The sequence below is a fragment of the Serinus canaria genome, chromosome 2 (assembly GCF_022539315.1).
Source record: "Serinus canaria isolate serCan28SL12 chromosome 2, serCan2020, whole genome shotgun sequence".
NCBI classification, from domain to species: Eukaryota; Metazoa; Chordata; class Aves; order Passeriformes; family Fringillidae; genus Serinus; species Serinus canaria.
This window is the reverse complement of record NC_066315.1, coordinates 47,048,405-47,063,668: the sequence shown is the minus strand read 5'-3', so window position 1 is coordinate 47,063,668 and position 15,264 is coordinate 47,048,405. Positions and strand designations below refer to the sequence as shown.

General features: G+C 36.1%; 1 protein-coding gene across 1 annotated transcript in view; it reads right to left on the bottom strand.

The window, feature by feature from the left end:
* SEPTIN7 (septin 7) overlaps positions 1-13,941 on the bottom strand; it is a 63,041-nt gene extending 49,100 nt beyond the window's left edge. The window contains exons 1-2 of the mRNA XM_018920696.3: positions 13,923-13,941; positions 11,113-11,215 (exon numbers count right to left, since the gene is read on the bottom strand). Coding sequence (XP_018776241.1) covers positions 11,113-11,122 — 10 coding nt within the window. The 5' untranslated portion in view covers positions 11,123-11,215; positions 13,923-13,941. The remainder of the gene's footprint in view (positions 1-11,112; positions 11,216-13,922) is intronic.
* Positions 13,942-15,264: the final 1,323 nt, after the last annotated feature.

Here is a 15,264-nt window from a genome sequence, read left to right as displayed (position 1 = left end):
CTATCTGAATGCTTGCCATTTGACATAAATCAACCATAGCAGATAAATTCACAGTCAAAAATCTGGACACTGTCCTCATTTCAAAGCACAGCCAAACAGTATATAAAAATCACATTCTTTTACTTATTGTAGACTGAAATAGCTGTGATAATTTGAGCCAAACTGTTTCAATTTGACAAATATTTAAAGGTAAAATCTGGCCCAATCATTCAGGTCTCAACTGATTTCTCTGCATTCAGTCACTAAAAAGAATCTGATCATAGAATGACTTCACTATTAAACAACAGTGGCTAAAAGGATCATATTGTACAGACCAAGAACAGTATTTCAGAAACACAGCATGTTTTTCTTAAGAACATGGATTCAGTTTTTTAACCACTAGACAGAGTTAGTCTATTAAGTGGATTAGTAAGCACCGTGCATTATTGGATTAAGGTCTACCTGCATTGAAGCAGAAGTGGGTATTGCAAAATCACTGACAGAAGACATTGCCCTGCAGTGGTAATTGGTTTAGTTTTTTTGTTTCAGTTACTCAGAAAGAAACAGGGGACAATATATATCCTTGAAATAATAATTCAAATAAAAATTTTACTTATTCTAAGATAGTAATAGAACAAAAATTGAAAAATTCTGGCACAACTTTACAGAAGAAGCAAATGTAAAATTCTATTTTTATTGATACAGTAACCTACATATAGGAGCCGTTTTGATAGAGCAACTAAGAGCATGCTCTTCAAGGTTTGACTTTGCTGGAGTTTCACTCAAGTTAACCAATGCATCACAAATGCTGCCATGGAACATAGGTGGGGATTGGGACAACTGGCTTCTTTTATCCTGCTCAAACCAACCTCTGCAGCAGTTCCCTCACAGGCTTCAGAGTACAAGGAAACAAGGCGGCTGTGATTTTGTTTAAAGCTAGTTTTTTCTGCACTGGAAGATTCATACTAACAAGGTTACCTCAGCTTTTTCAGACCTGGGAGTGTCATACACTGGACCTATATAAAGAGATTATATGATTTCTTTTCATAAGTACCATTGCTGAGAGCACTGAAGAATGGTTAGTCATAAACCTGTGCAAACATCAAAAGGGTTTTTACATTCCCCAAATTTTTGGCCAGAAGTCTGGAGATACCAAAATGTTCAGAAAGGACATCCCCTTAGAAGTAATTACAATAAACTTGAACATTATGTTGCTAACCTATCAAGCAAAGCACCATCACATTTCCTCCCAGAGCCAAGAAAACTCATCTTCAGGTCCTTAAAAATCCTCTTGTGTTATTTTTGTTATTCAGGCCTACGTGAAGAGAGGGTGTTTTTACTGCAGGGTATTACATTAAGTGCTCAAAGGCTTCTTTGACAGACTATGCCAACGTCTTGTAAGGCATTTTCTTGGATGACAAAAAGAAAACAAACCAAATAATCTTCATCAATGTCAGATGAAAATAGCTAATAAGGAAAACAGCAGAGCAAAAAATAACCGGAAACTGACAATAAACTGTCTCCATCCATCAAACCAAGGAAGAACAGATGGTAAAAGAGAATTGCTGACTTTTGAGACAAAGAAGTTGCCTCTCAGAAAACCTACAGCTCCCTTTAAAACTCTGCAGCGTGGGACAAACTTCAACAATATCTTGTCATCAGAAGAGTCATGTAGATGTGAAGGCAAATTAATGGATCACAGTTTAACACAGAGAGAAAGTAAATGTTTTACAGATTTAAATCACAGGGTGCAATGAGATAGTTACAGATGAAATATCAACCAGCTCTTTACAGGATTATTACACCCCAGGTGAACCACTCATATCTTTCACAAGCCAAACATGGAATATTCCTGAGATTCCTCCCTATCATACTTGTGAATACAACACATAATATTTCTATTTTGAAAGACAGATGACAGAGGCAATGTGCATGAAGGCAAGAACAACGGATGGAAGTGTGCTGTGAATGCCTTCGTTACTCCATGTCATTTGATCTGATCAAGCATCAGCAACTGCTTATCTGATAATTATATACTTCAGTAGTGGTTTGTTTCAGAGTTGTTCAGTTTAACACAATGCTCATGGTCCTGTACTGAAAAGTGTTCCACAATCATCCAACAACTTCTTTCCACTTCAGACCACTGAATTACTATTTTTTCACTATCTGAGCAACAGCAAATGGACCCACAATTCTGGACTTGCCCATAAATTCAAAATTCAACATATAATGACCTCAGACTGCTATTTTAAAAGGCACTGCTGCTTGCAGTTTGAGATGTCACCTGGGAGTCCTCCAGATTATTTTCAAAAACACAAGCTGTCACTTTATACAGAAAGCAACACCACTTCATATATCCCAAGCAGTGAAACAGCGTAGCCAGATGCTGTTAGAACTGACACTTGATGTTTTTATCCAGCCCACATTTAGCTGTGTCCTTCCATTGCATTACTTCTCACTCCACAGAAGGCTGAGTTTAATCCCCTCGAATCACAGACCATTTTTGCCCTTCTGAGGAAGTCTCTGCCTCATGAAACACATTTGTTTAGCCTTCAAAGAAGAAGCTTCATGAGAAGAACCAGAATTATGCACTTTGCATTAACTTTGACAGACATGTGGTTCCAGTCTGAAGATAACAGCACAATTCTGGCTTAAGGTTCCATCTATGACCAAAACCAAAGTTTCACTGATAAAAAGCTAGAAGTTACTGTGAAATTAGGAAACCAGGACCCTCAAAAAAAACTTTCATGTCAAGTTTAGCAGAGGGAAGGAACTATATTAAACGGCATTACAAACTTAACATAGCTTAAATCAACACTGACAGAAAATTAGCACTATTCCAAGATAGTTTAAGAGTTCTCAAATTTGTGCTCTCGGTAAACTACCTACAGAGAAAAATCAGGATGAAAGTAAAGTATGACAAGAACTCAAACAGAAAAAAGTAATTTGATTAAACAGTCGGCTTCAGCAGCCTCTCTCCCCTCCAGCCACTGATAAATTTAAACAGTCTTCTTAAAGTATTGCATTATGGTAAAAATTACTAGAAAATACCATCAGATACACCATAAGAGGTGAGAAAAAATATTAGAAGATGCTCATTCTCTTTAATAAGAGAAATTCAAGACAAGAATATGGTATAAATTCTAATTTATCAGTAAATGTGCTCAGAACCTTAAGAGAAAAATATCCAAAACCCAAAATGAAACAGTTGCATATAGCAGCCACACTACGTAAAGAAAAACAAAAAAACTGGAAAAGGAAGAAAAACTGTTTCAAATGGATTGACAAGAAAGATCTGAACTGACTGTTGCAAAATCAGCCAGAGGGAAAACAATCACATTGAATCACACTTAATGGGTCACATAGGCTTTACTACAACTGGATATTTAGACCACAAATACTCCATCCAAAAATATCACTCTGGTTACAATATGAACCTACGTCTTGAAAAAGTTGTTAGCATTTCTTGATACAGCAGGCAAGACTAACATTTTCAGCCAACAAGAAATAAGAAGCAGTTTTAAATTCATACTGCATATTTATCTGTACAAAAAACTGGCCTCTACTTTAAATCTCACTCTGGGCTTGTAGCAATGATGGCCTCAAAAACCAATGCTGCAGTATGGTGTAACCTGATTATCCTGGGCTAAGGAACTGGAAACAGTATTAATGTGACTTCTAATTGCTTAAAAGATGCACAACATTTAGTTCACACCCTGCTCATGCATGTGATAGCTCAGGACAATCTGTTGAGCAGCATCAAAACAAGTGCTGGCCACCTGATAATCAATTTAAGAAATAAAACATCCACTAGTTTGGTACCTTCTCTAAGATGTGTTCAAGTTAACACATTACTGATTATTCTTATTCTGATACCAAAATGCCAGACGCATTCATTGCAGCTAAATTGTGATCTACAGACCTGTCATCAACAACAACAAGGACAGGGTTCAAATGCTGATATCACCACAATGAACAAGCTTACAACAAAAAACTAAATATCAACTGAGTAACTGTGTGTCTGTGAGCATGTGCACACATATTTGTATGTGTAAAATCAGCAACCACATTTTTATCTAGAAATAAAACAAAAAAAAGGTAGAAGAAAAAAAAAACTGAAAAAATTATTTATGCAGTTAGGAATACAGCAAAGATGGCCTGAAGACAGCTAGTACTGTGAGAGGATTGATTATGCAGGGAACCACCAAAAAAATCCACAAAGCTTCAAAAGTGAAAATGACACCTACACAATGCAGAGCACAATCTTTCATTAGATGTTCTTTATGAAATTTCCTGAATTCATCTATTAGTGATCCAGTAAAATAATTCACAGCATTTGTTATGAGACTGACAAAAAACCAATTTATGGAATAGAAAAAAAAATCTGCAACAGAATCATCACTTGCTTTAAAAAAATAAAAGCCATTTAGATTACAGGCAGATTTTTGCCAAATTATGGTTCACATCAACACACTTGGAAATACTGGTCTCTTCCCATAAAAAACTTTGCCAGTAAACAAAGAATTTTAATAGATAAATTAGGATCTGACTAAAATACTGCCATATGAGAAACAGATCAGTTACTTACAATCACCAAAGCTTTACAAAAACATTTTCTTTATTTTTCCAAGTAATATTTTAATATACTAATACTTGGTACCTAAAGTTGTCAGAACCTGAGTCATGTAACAGCAAGCATCCAATAAAAAGTACCTTACTGGAGTTGGCTTTCATACAATCTACTCAAGAAGCTTTGCATCCAAACACTTAATAAGAAAACAAAAATCCAAAGGCTCTTTAGAAGTTATCCAGTAAGCACTACAATTCCAATTAATGCTGTAATTGCAAACAATTAAAAAATAAGAATTGAAGACCAATCCTATTAAATGCCAACTTTAGTTCTGTTCATTGGAACCTTTAAGCTACTGCACAGAGAGGAAAATGTTTAAAATGAGCTTAGCAAAACTTAAGATTTTTTTTTTCCTATTGAGTGATTAAAAGCCACTATGCTATAAGCAATCTGTGAAAGTTCTTGAAAAACTATGGGTTCTAGATAAGCTCAAATAGGTAGATAAACTGAATTTCCCTGACAATAAGTTTCAACAATAACCCACTGTAAAAAGTTTCTCTTTTCCATTGGGTTGAACACTTTGTGCAGGTTTCTTTTCCCAGCAATAGAAAAAAGAAACAGCAAAACACTACAAAATAGGTAAAAGCAGCAAGTATGTTGCCAGCTGTAGTTCACTGCATTACAAAAGAAAGAGGGGGGGAAAAATAAGAAAAAATCCATCCATAAACCAACAAAAAAGTATGAGAAGATTTTCTAACTAAAGCCATGTATATGAATATGTACTTCAAGCTCCCAGTTACTTTCAGTGAGTGAAAGTAACTCACTGGAAAATCATGCAGGACAGTCAACTCACTGTTAAGTTGCTGATCTTTCACATCTTGGAGAGACACTTATTTCTTCATTACAGATTTTCATAATTCATCTATTCTGCCCTCTTAAAAAAATGTTTATCAACCTTTTTCCACAAAAAGGAGTAACAGGCAACTGATGAGGCATTACTCCAAAACAGAGATTACTCCAGAGGAGCATGTCGTCTGTAGGCATACACTGGCTCCATTCTGAGTTCCACCAATTTCCAATTTCCTTTGGTTTTACCTCTGCCAATTCTCCTACGTTCAACCTATTTTGCTTTGGCATCCCCTTCAGGTACATGTTAACATATTCAGCCACCAATTTTTATACTTTGTAGGCATCATCAGTGGAATAAAATAAATTACTTCTTTCAAGAATTCTGTAACCTTAAAAACAATCTTTTCTATATGTATACTTCAGGGAAACCTCAGAATCCTGTGAAAGGAATTCCTGCAACTTTATTTTATATCTATTTTTCTAAAGGATCTATTTCTGTTATACCACAACACTTGAACCCAGACTTCAACATCTCATTATAGAAGAAGTCCCCTGAGAACTGGAAGAGTGCTGTCTAACCCAGGCCTAGCCCGCTGGCACAGCTGTACCATACAGGCAGTCACCACACAAGTAGCCCACAAGGGGCTGCAGCCAAGGACGTCCAGTGGCACACAGGGCAGTTTTCAGAGGATGAGAAAACTAGAGAAATTCAGGTATTCTGAAGAAAGGAACTTACAGGGGAATGGAGGGAGGATACCTGCAAAAAATCTTGCTAGTTCTTTTCCATCACATGTTTCTTTTTTGTAAAAACAAGAGGAATCTACTCCAGTCCTGTACTCCCCTGACTCTGCACAAGGCACTGCACACTCAGCAATGGCAGTGCAGGATTCTCACCAGCCAGGTAATGAAGGTCACACCAAAGGCCAAACACCTACTCAGATACTGTGGTAGAGACACGACTGAAACCTTAACTAGGAGCATTTCAAATCACAGTAGATCAACAAGAACTGGCAACATCCCAAAACTCTTCCTACTTAGTTACAGGTTACTTTTCATTTAATTATTCTTTCTATCCTGTGATAAATGATTTTGTTCTTGGCATTAAAACTGACAGCAAGTAAAAAATAAGTATCTGTGAGTAGCTGTCTTAGTACTACTGGTTGGTTTGATAAATAGATTGCTTCAGAAAGGGAACAAGTGAAAGGGGTAATTCTAATCAGAACATAATCCATCACCAGAAGATACAAGTATTAAACTGGTCCAAGCTTTCTGCAGTGAACAATAAAAGCATTTTAAAATCAGGTTGTGCTACTTCTTTAAGGTAACTTCAAGTCTTGCAAAATACAGTCCTTTTCTTTGCATCCATGCCAAAAACCATGTGAGTGTGCATATAATTACAAATGAAGGACTCCAACAATATTGCATGGCATTTTCCTTCCACTTGTAATCTACAGGTGATCTACAAGGCTAAAGGAACAATGTGGAAACAAAACAAGCAATTTACTATGGGAGAGGTTTCAAAACAGCTTTCAAAGTCACAGCTACCAAACAGTTGCTCAAGAACTAGGAACTGAGTAGAAAGGTCCTGTGGAAACCACTCAGCTCTTAAGTGTTCTGTACTTTGGAAATCAGATCACTTTAAAAAAAACCCCAAACTTAAAAGTCCAACTTCTAATGTGACTCATGAAGCCTGAACACTTTGAAATACACAGCTCTAGGAAAAGTCACCACAAATACATGTTCTTAAGTACATAAGGTCTATAGGAGAAAGGAATTTTTAAGAATTATGACTTTGCATCTACTTGGGTGTTGGTTCAAATCCCATTACTAGCGTCATTTCAATACAACAACAAAAGAGGGATTTCCTGACTCAGTGTTTAGAAGGAAGACACACTGAAAAATAACTATTTGTTCCACACCTCATATACACTAAAGCAAAAACACACACCCACTACTTAAGCAAGTGTAATTATATTAACAAACAGACAGAACTACAATTCCGCAATTAAGACTTTCTTTAATTGTGAGTTACTAACCACAGCGGTATTACTTCTGGAAGTTTTCTTTTCTTAAACATCTGACTTAAACATGTACTTTTCTCCAAAAAAATCGTACAGCAGAGAAATACAGAGTATACTCTTTGGATTTCAGACAGACTAAATATTTATGTCGGGTTCTCAAGTGTTTCAACAAATGTCTTATGCTTGAAGAGATTACACAAGATTACGAAGGAAGCAAGCTACCAAGGCAAACTTACCATTTTTTTTCCACTGCTGAGCTTTAAAGCTTCAGATGTAGAATCAGTTCTTTAAACCATGACTTAAATGTCTTTGAAAGCAAGAATGGACCTCTGTTAAATGTATATTTCTGCTCATTTTATGTCATATCCTAAGAGGAGGTGCCTGTGAGTTTTTATTCTGCAAAACCAACTTGCTGCAGAAGCAGCATGATGAAATCTACTGCTTAGCCTTTGAGAATATAACTAAAATGAAATTGTCTCATGAAGATGAAAGACAAATCAATGAAAACTGATTAATAAGGAAAACAAAGGGCTATCTCAGTCTTCAGTTTCTCAAGAAAGGTTTATAAACACTAACAAAAGAATCAATACAATTTACAGAAAAGAAATAGAGATAGAAATGTCAAAATGTTTATTATGGCTAAATATTATAGAGTAACACCAGCTTTTATTAAGGTTTACTTTTCAATTATTCTTAAAACATTTGATATAAAAAAGGTATTTTGACATCCTCTTTTTATACTTGTATGTATGTAGTTCATCATCACTTCACCCATTAGTTATATTTAATGTAAACACCATAACACCTGGAAATCAGCAACTGTACTTTACAGAAAACAGCTCACTAACATTACAAGTCTCAGATACATCAAACCTACTAAGTCCTGACTCAAAAGAGCAAGTTATAGACAGAAAACTGTCCACATGGGTCCAAAGCAATGCCACCAAACAACTCAGCTCAGGAGGAGAAAACCTGCTCCAGAAATTAATTCTTTAAGCTATTCAACAACTACTTGGGCTTATGCATGCCCACATTTAAAAGCCCACTGTCCAACTTCACTGGCACAAAGAAGAGCAGGAAGCCACCACACACTGCTATGGGCAGCTCCATCATTCCAGGGCAATGACAATAACTGGGGAAATATGCATTTTATGTACTCACATTCATGCTTTAGGCACAGGAAACGTTCTGCAAAATTAATCTACTTCCCTGCAAAAATTCTTACTGGAAACATCAGATATGTTTAATAATATACTCACAGCTTACTCTGTCACAAAAATCTTACACTCCAACTGAAACAATTGTTTCTACAGCAGTAGAAACACATACCATAGTACAACCATACTGGCAAATTCCCCCCAAACACTGCTCCGGTCAATTTTCATAGTACACATTCCAAAGACAAAAAAGCCAGATATATCACTATGCACATCTAAGTTTAACTGATAATTCCAGACTAAATGTACAACAGGAAAACAGTTTCTATACAAATGCATTAGATGCAATATCAAACCTCATGGACACCTGAAAATAGCTGGACACAGATCCCAGATCTCAAATATCTTTGTTTTCTTTGTTGTACCTGTTTACCAACCACAAGGATGGTTTTGCTCTTTTTGCCTCTCAGAACAAATGGGTAACACACTGACTACTTCCAAATAAAGCAGAGCCAGCAGATCAATAGTTGTGCAATCTGCAGTAAAAGGTAGTCATGCAAGCAACTCTTAATAGTAGAAAGAGCAAAAGAATATTTTAGATAATCTCCAAGAGATAATACATCCAGTATTCTTATTTTCCCAGCACTGACCATACACAGATAAACATTACATTCTAACTTTCAAACTTTATCAAGTAGATTATAGATAATTCCATTTACTATTACAGATTTGTACCATTATGTCAGCTAAAGACTTCAAACCAAGTTAGAGTACACTACCTCACAGGATGAATACAGCAACAAATAATTACAATCCTAACAATCTACTTGCAGATTACATTACAGTGTTTACCAACACAAGTGATCAGTAATACATAAACTATTTCATCTTCATATTTAAAAACGAACACATTTTTTCAGGGCATACTATTACCAGGCACTTAACCTTGAAACAAAATAATTTCTCTACCCCAACCTTCCCCAAATATCCCTAGAGTACTAAAAGATCAGCTATCATTTTGTTTAAAACATTCACTTTCAAGTATCTGATTTCTATACTTGGGGGTCAAAAGAAGAGAATTAGTGGCATTTTTCATTTAGGAAAATACTGCCACCTCTCCTAGTAAGCTTCCAGACAGTGGCACAAATTTCCATGCAAACAAATGAACTCTTAGTAATAAGCACAAAAACAGTAAAACTAGTCAACATCTCATTTTCTATCTAATTTTGGAACAATTTTTCTTCTTCCATCTTCTACAACTTTCCTAAATGTAAAATTGCTTTAAACTATACTACAGGGAAACAAGAGAACATTGAGGTAATTTTGCAGACTTTCTCCAGTTGTATCACATCCTTACATCTACTACTTATGAGGATAGTTTCATCCCTTCCTCCTTTTTATTACCTGTGGATAGCAAAAAACCAAATTTTACTTTAGACTTAACAGTTTTTTACTAAATAATTATGTACTTGGATGCTAGACTATTAAGGAACCTGTCATCAGGTTCCAAAGGAAAAAAGCAACCCTCAAGTTTTAAGATCCTAGCTCACTACTGTAATCAAAAGAAAAAATATATGATCTATACAATGAGTTTGCACCAATTAGCCCTTGATTTCTGTCAACAGTACTGTTATGTTATGTGCTACATGCACAGTAAGCCTGCACAAGAAATCTATAGTGTTGATGACAAACAAAGCACTATCAAGCTAGCCAAATTACAAAAGATAGAACTAGATAACAAAGTGACAGATGGCTATTATAAAACACTTTCTAAATGATTATCATTATTTTCCTGATTAGCATGCCAAAACAAGGTCACATATCCAATAGTATCAGTTACACACAAATGTACCCAACTTTACTAACATAAAAGTACACAAAAGAGCAAGAAATTGAGTACCTTTATGAATACTCATTATGAGCAAGAAACGGGATTCCCTAGCAGAAAAGATGACAAATTAGGGTCATCACTGAAGCCTAAATGAACTGTTCTGAATGGTATTATTCATTCAAACTAACAATAATTTCCCATTTACTGCAGTCCATAGGGAACAAACTGTTTACATTTGGTTTTCTTTGCAACCATACAAACTAGAGAGGTTTGTTTAAATTAAAGCTTTGATTTTGCAGCATAGTTTTGTGGCCACAGAAGTGCAGGATAGACAGGATCTTACTGCCTGGTTATATACAAGGTTTGCCGTGTTGCACTCAACCATAAAAATTTCTTTTTTATTCAAACGACAGTCAGGTTCAAATTACTTCGGTCATACTTGCAAGTAGCATTTTAGACCAGATCCACACCAAACTGTTTTCCTAAGACCATATGAACTACACATTTCTCATCATTTATTTGTCTCCTCATTAACTTGTGCATCAGATGTGTTCTTTTTAACCAACCTAAATTTATCAGTCCAACCAGGTAAGATCCATGTTTTCTCCTGAGATCATGCAAAACATACTTACATCATCACAGATTTTAAGAACTATGTCAAGCTACTTCTAACTATCAACACTCAAAACAACGAAAGAAACTTACCTACTACCATGAGCGTGAACTCAAATCCTCTCTTCACAGACTTTCGGTAAACTTGATTTGGAAGATTTGCAAACCCCACATATCCTTCAAGGTTCTTCTGTTGCTAAAGCAAGAGATATTTAGGAAAAAAAAAGTTAAAAGGAAAGCAAGTAATTTCATAATTGGCTTGTATTCTTCATAGCTATTGAAATGCTCACTTCATTTTCACATTTGTAGAAAAGTGCTATCTACCCAGCCTCTCAACGGCCCAAGCTGTCTACATTCAAGACAGTATAATGAACTGCAGCAAAAAACAAAAAAAAAATTTGGTTTTGAGTGGATGGCCAAAAAAACTGGCAGAGAAACTCAGGTATACTAGGAGTATTTTGGGCAAATGCAATTGCCATATTATGCCTGTTTGAATAAACACAACAGTGAGCATGTGCAAACAAACCAAAACATAATCAACTTGGTACCAATGCCCATTTGAAACACAGGCCAGCAGTATGGATGCACCTTTCCTGTAGTTCGAAGTCATGGTGGTACTGCCTCAACATGATGGGAATCAACTTGACACCTCTGCTTTTGTGTGACTCAACTGGAGGCCTTCATGCTAAACCCAGACTTACACTAACGCAGCATGCCTTGCATAAATCCTCCATACAGGCAAAACTTCAGCTGCCTTGTACTCTGAAAAACCTACCCAAAATAGTGCCTACTGTGAAACAAGAGAAGAATCCTGGATGTTAGCCATTACTTCTTCTCACCACATTAATGAAAATGCTGGATGTGCTTAAAATGCCTCCTCCTCACTGTACTAGACCCAGCAATCTTTCAAAGCTCAACTGTGCTACCTTTACACCACTCTTCCAGCACAATCCTACAACTGTTTGTTTATTAATGCAGCAGCTCTGAGGATTGTCTTATGAGACTGGACAATTTAGATATTTTACAAAGATTCTGAAAGCACTCTCTTGAGACAACTGTCTACTAAAAACAGCACAACACACTGCTTGTTATGGAGCAATGATTTCAGCCTTTAGGAGTTATGTCCATGCAAAGCTGAAAGGATGTAATGTGATTGATGGTGGTACTGCCTCAGTTTCAGAGTTTGAGAGCTGTACATACCCACACAGCTGAAGGGCTGTCTACAAGTTCAAATTCCACTGCCTCAAATTATCTTTATGAAAACAGAGGAACTCTAAAAAACAATTTGTAAAGAAAATTTTCTACTGCAAGCACTCTTGGCTCAGAACTTCTCTGTATGGGATACAGTATGGTTAATTCAAGTGTGATATGTGGTTGACTTATTTATTTTGAAATTTTTCCTTTCTAAAACTGACAGAATAAGTTCAATGCAGTAATAAACTCAGAACTTTAAAATTAAAAATATTTCTTTAATTAAAGCAAGGATATAAAACCACTATCACCTTTAAAGTATTGAATGCAAGAAGGACTAACCTGTTGGCAGTCCAACAGCACTAGTCAATAAATGGACTCTGTTTTAAGCCACCCAACTGATTTCTTCATTTGGCAAATAAACTATTAATCTCAAACAAAACTACACCATTGCAAAGACTAAGTTAGAGGCCCAAGTTTAAATATTATAATGCAACAAATGTTATTACTTCCTGAAATGTAGGAATCTTTGTGTTGTAGGAATCTTTGTGTTGTGTCATCAAGGAATTTTAAAGAAACTTTTTGTTTCAGTATAGCCTTTGGTGCAGCTACAATCTCATCTGAAAGGTTTTCAAGTCTTTTAAAAATCAGCCAGGAATTTAAAATCCAAATATTTGTTTTAATTTTCCAATCTATTACTGCATGTAAGGAATGGAATTTATCACAATCTGAAAGCCTGAGCTGGAGCCAATGCTTCAGAGATATTACACGACATGCAGGTCAGTGCTGTTAAAGATATGAAAGGGCTCCTTAACAGTGCAGGTCCTTAATAACCATTAAGGATGTGGAATTCCTATTCATCCTACCAGATATGAAATATCTAATCACAGTCAGACACTCCTAATAGCTCTACTTGTCAGCCACCTGCATTTTTTAGTATCTATGTACCTTTTAATGTGTGTCATATTTACCAGAAACAGCTCACTCCCTCATTACCTCATTCTTTTGCTTAAAAGAATGGGCTTCCATACAATTCTTAAGTTATTTCTCTTCCCCTTTATAAAGAATTCCACACTGCAGAGAGTTTTACCCCTACGAACTTCTAGATCACTGGGTACAAAATGCTAAAAAAGAACAGATGGCAAATTTTGGGTTGTTTGCTTTATTAAGTGGGTCTACATTAATTACACCCACAATTTTAGATAATTATATAAAAATGGTAATAACCAGAAAGATGAAGATGTATGAAATGTTACACTGGGCATTAATGCTGTGTTTAATGTGAACATTATTCCCTCAAGAGGAAAAAGCCTTTTGAAAAATTGCAGCTGGATGCCAAATTCAGATTTCTTGTACACCAATTAAATGAAGATTTCAACATACTGGTTTTTAAATGGTTGCCTTTGTTCATAACTTGCCACTTCTAAAGAGACCAAAACAAATTAGGAATTGAGTTTCTTTAATTCCTGCAACAGCTTTTAAAAGAACTTAGTACTTTTTTTTGTAAAAGAGTTGACTTCCACTGTCTTGAACATGATGCCAAATGAGATCTCACGTTTCTAATACTCACAATACCTGCCTCTTAATTTTTATCCCTTCCTGATTTTCAACCAGCTGCTACCTAAGCTCAATTTTAGTTCATCTACTAAAAACCTAATGCTAATTCTATCCCTTCATTAGCTGTAAAACATCTGTATCAAGGTAATACTTACAGCTACTTTGTAAACAACACATTTCCATCATTTTCACGATTGAAGATATCAAGAGAACACATCCAGAAGTAGTCCAGTAAAATGACAAATTTGAACCATTGCAGCAACAAGTCCATGCAGGTGCAGCCGCAATCCAGAGAGAGGAACAGGGGCAGCGTGAGAAAGAAAAGAATAGAAGAAAACGTTACTTACATTTGATCAAAGTAACTCAAAGTATTGTCCAGCTAGTATACTTAGGATGCAGCATTTTAAGCAGAATCACAGAATGGCTTGGGATGCAAGGGGTACTGAGGAACATCTACTTCTAAACCCTGTGTCATGGGCATGGACACCTTCCATTAGGTCAGTTTGCTCTAAGCTCCATCGAACACTTGAACACTTCCAGGTATGCGGCATCCACAACTTCTCTGGACAATCAGTTCCAGTGCCTCACCACCCTCAGAATAAAGAACTTCTTCCTAATAACTAATCTGAACCTATCATCTGTCAGTTGAAGGCTATGCCCCTTGTCCTCTCACTTCATACTCTTGTTAAAAATCCCTCTTCACCTTTCTTGCAGGCTTCTTTAATTGACTTTGTTAGTAACCTTAATTTAGTTTGGATTATACACAAGACAACCTAATTTCATGGTAATAAACTACATGAACTCCAGCCCTTTAATGATCAATATAGGTAGCTATACAATAGCTCTTTTTACTTTAGTCATTCAACATGGTTTTGTTTGCCATATGCTACCTGAACCTGTAATGGGTTCAAGCGTGTATCTTCTTCTGAGGTGCTCACTAGAATATGCAATCTCATTTCAGCACACCACTACATAGCATCTTTATTTTAGTGTGGAAAAGGTACAAAGACCAAAGCCATCATCCCCGCAAATGTCTCCCAGGATTTTGGACTTCTAAGTCACTTTACAAATTCAGTGAACAGTGTCAATTCACTTCATTTGCAATACTGAGCATTAGAGCACTGCTGCAACCTTGGGCACAACTGCCCTGGTTCAAAAGCCAGAAAATAAAGAACAAAGCAGGGAGCACAAGCTAAGTGTCTGTTCAGCAACATCTAACTCTGTGCATGACAAGAGGCCTACGACCATTCTCCAACATGCCGCTTACAATACCTTAAGTAAAAGGTGTATCACAAAGATCCTGTTTGTCACTAAACATCTTCCCATGCTTGTGTATTTCAATACATTGATACTAAAAAATTAAGAAAAAAACTTAATAGCAAATTCTAGGCCAGCAGTTAAAATGCTCCTGCACCTTAATATCTAATTTTTAATCAATCCCATAGTTCCAGAGTCTGAATTTATTTTTAGAAACTTTACACTGCGATGGAAACTATA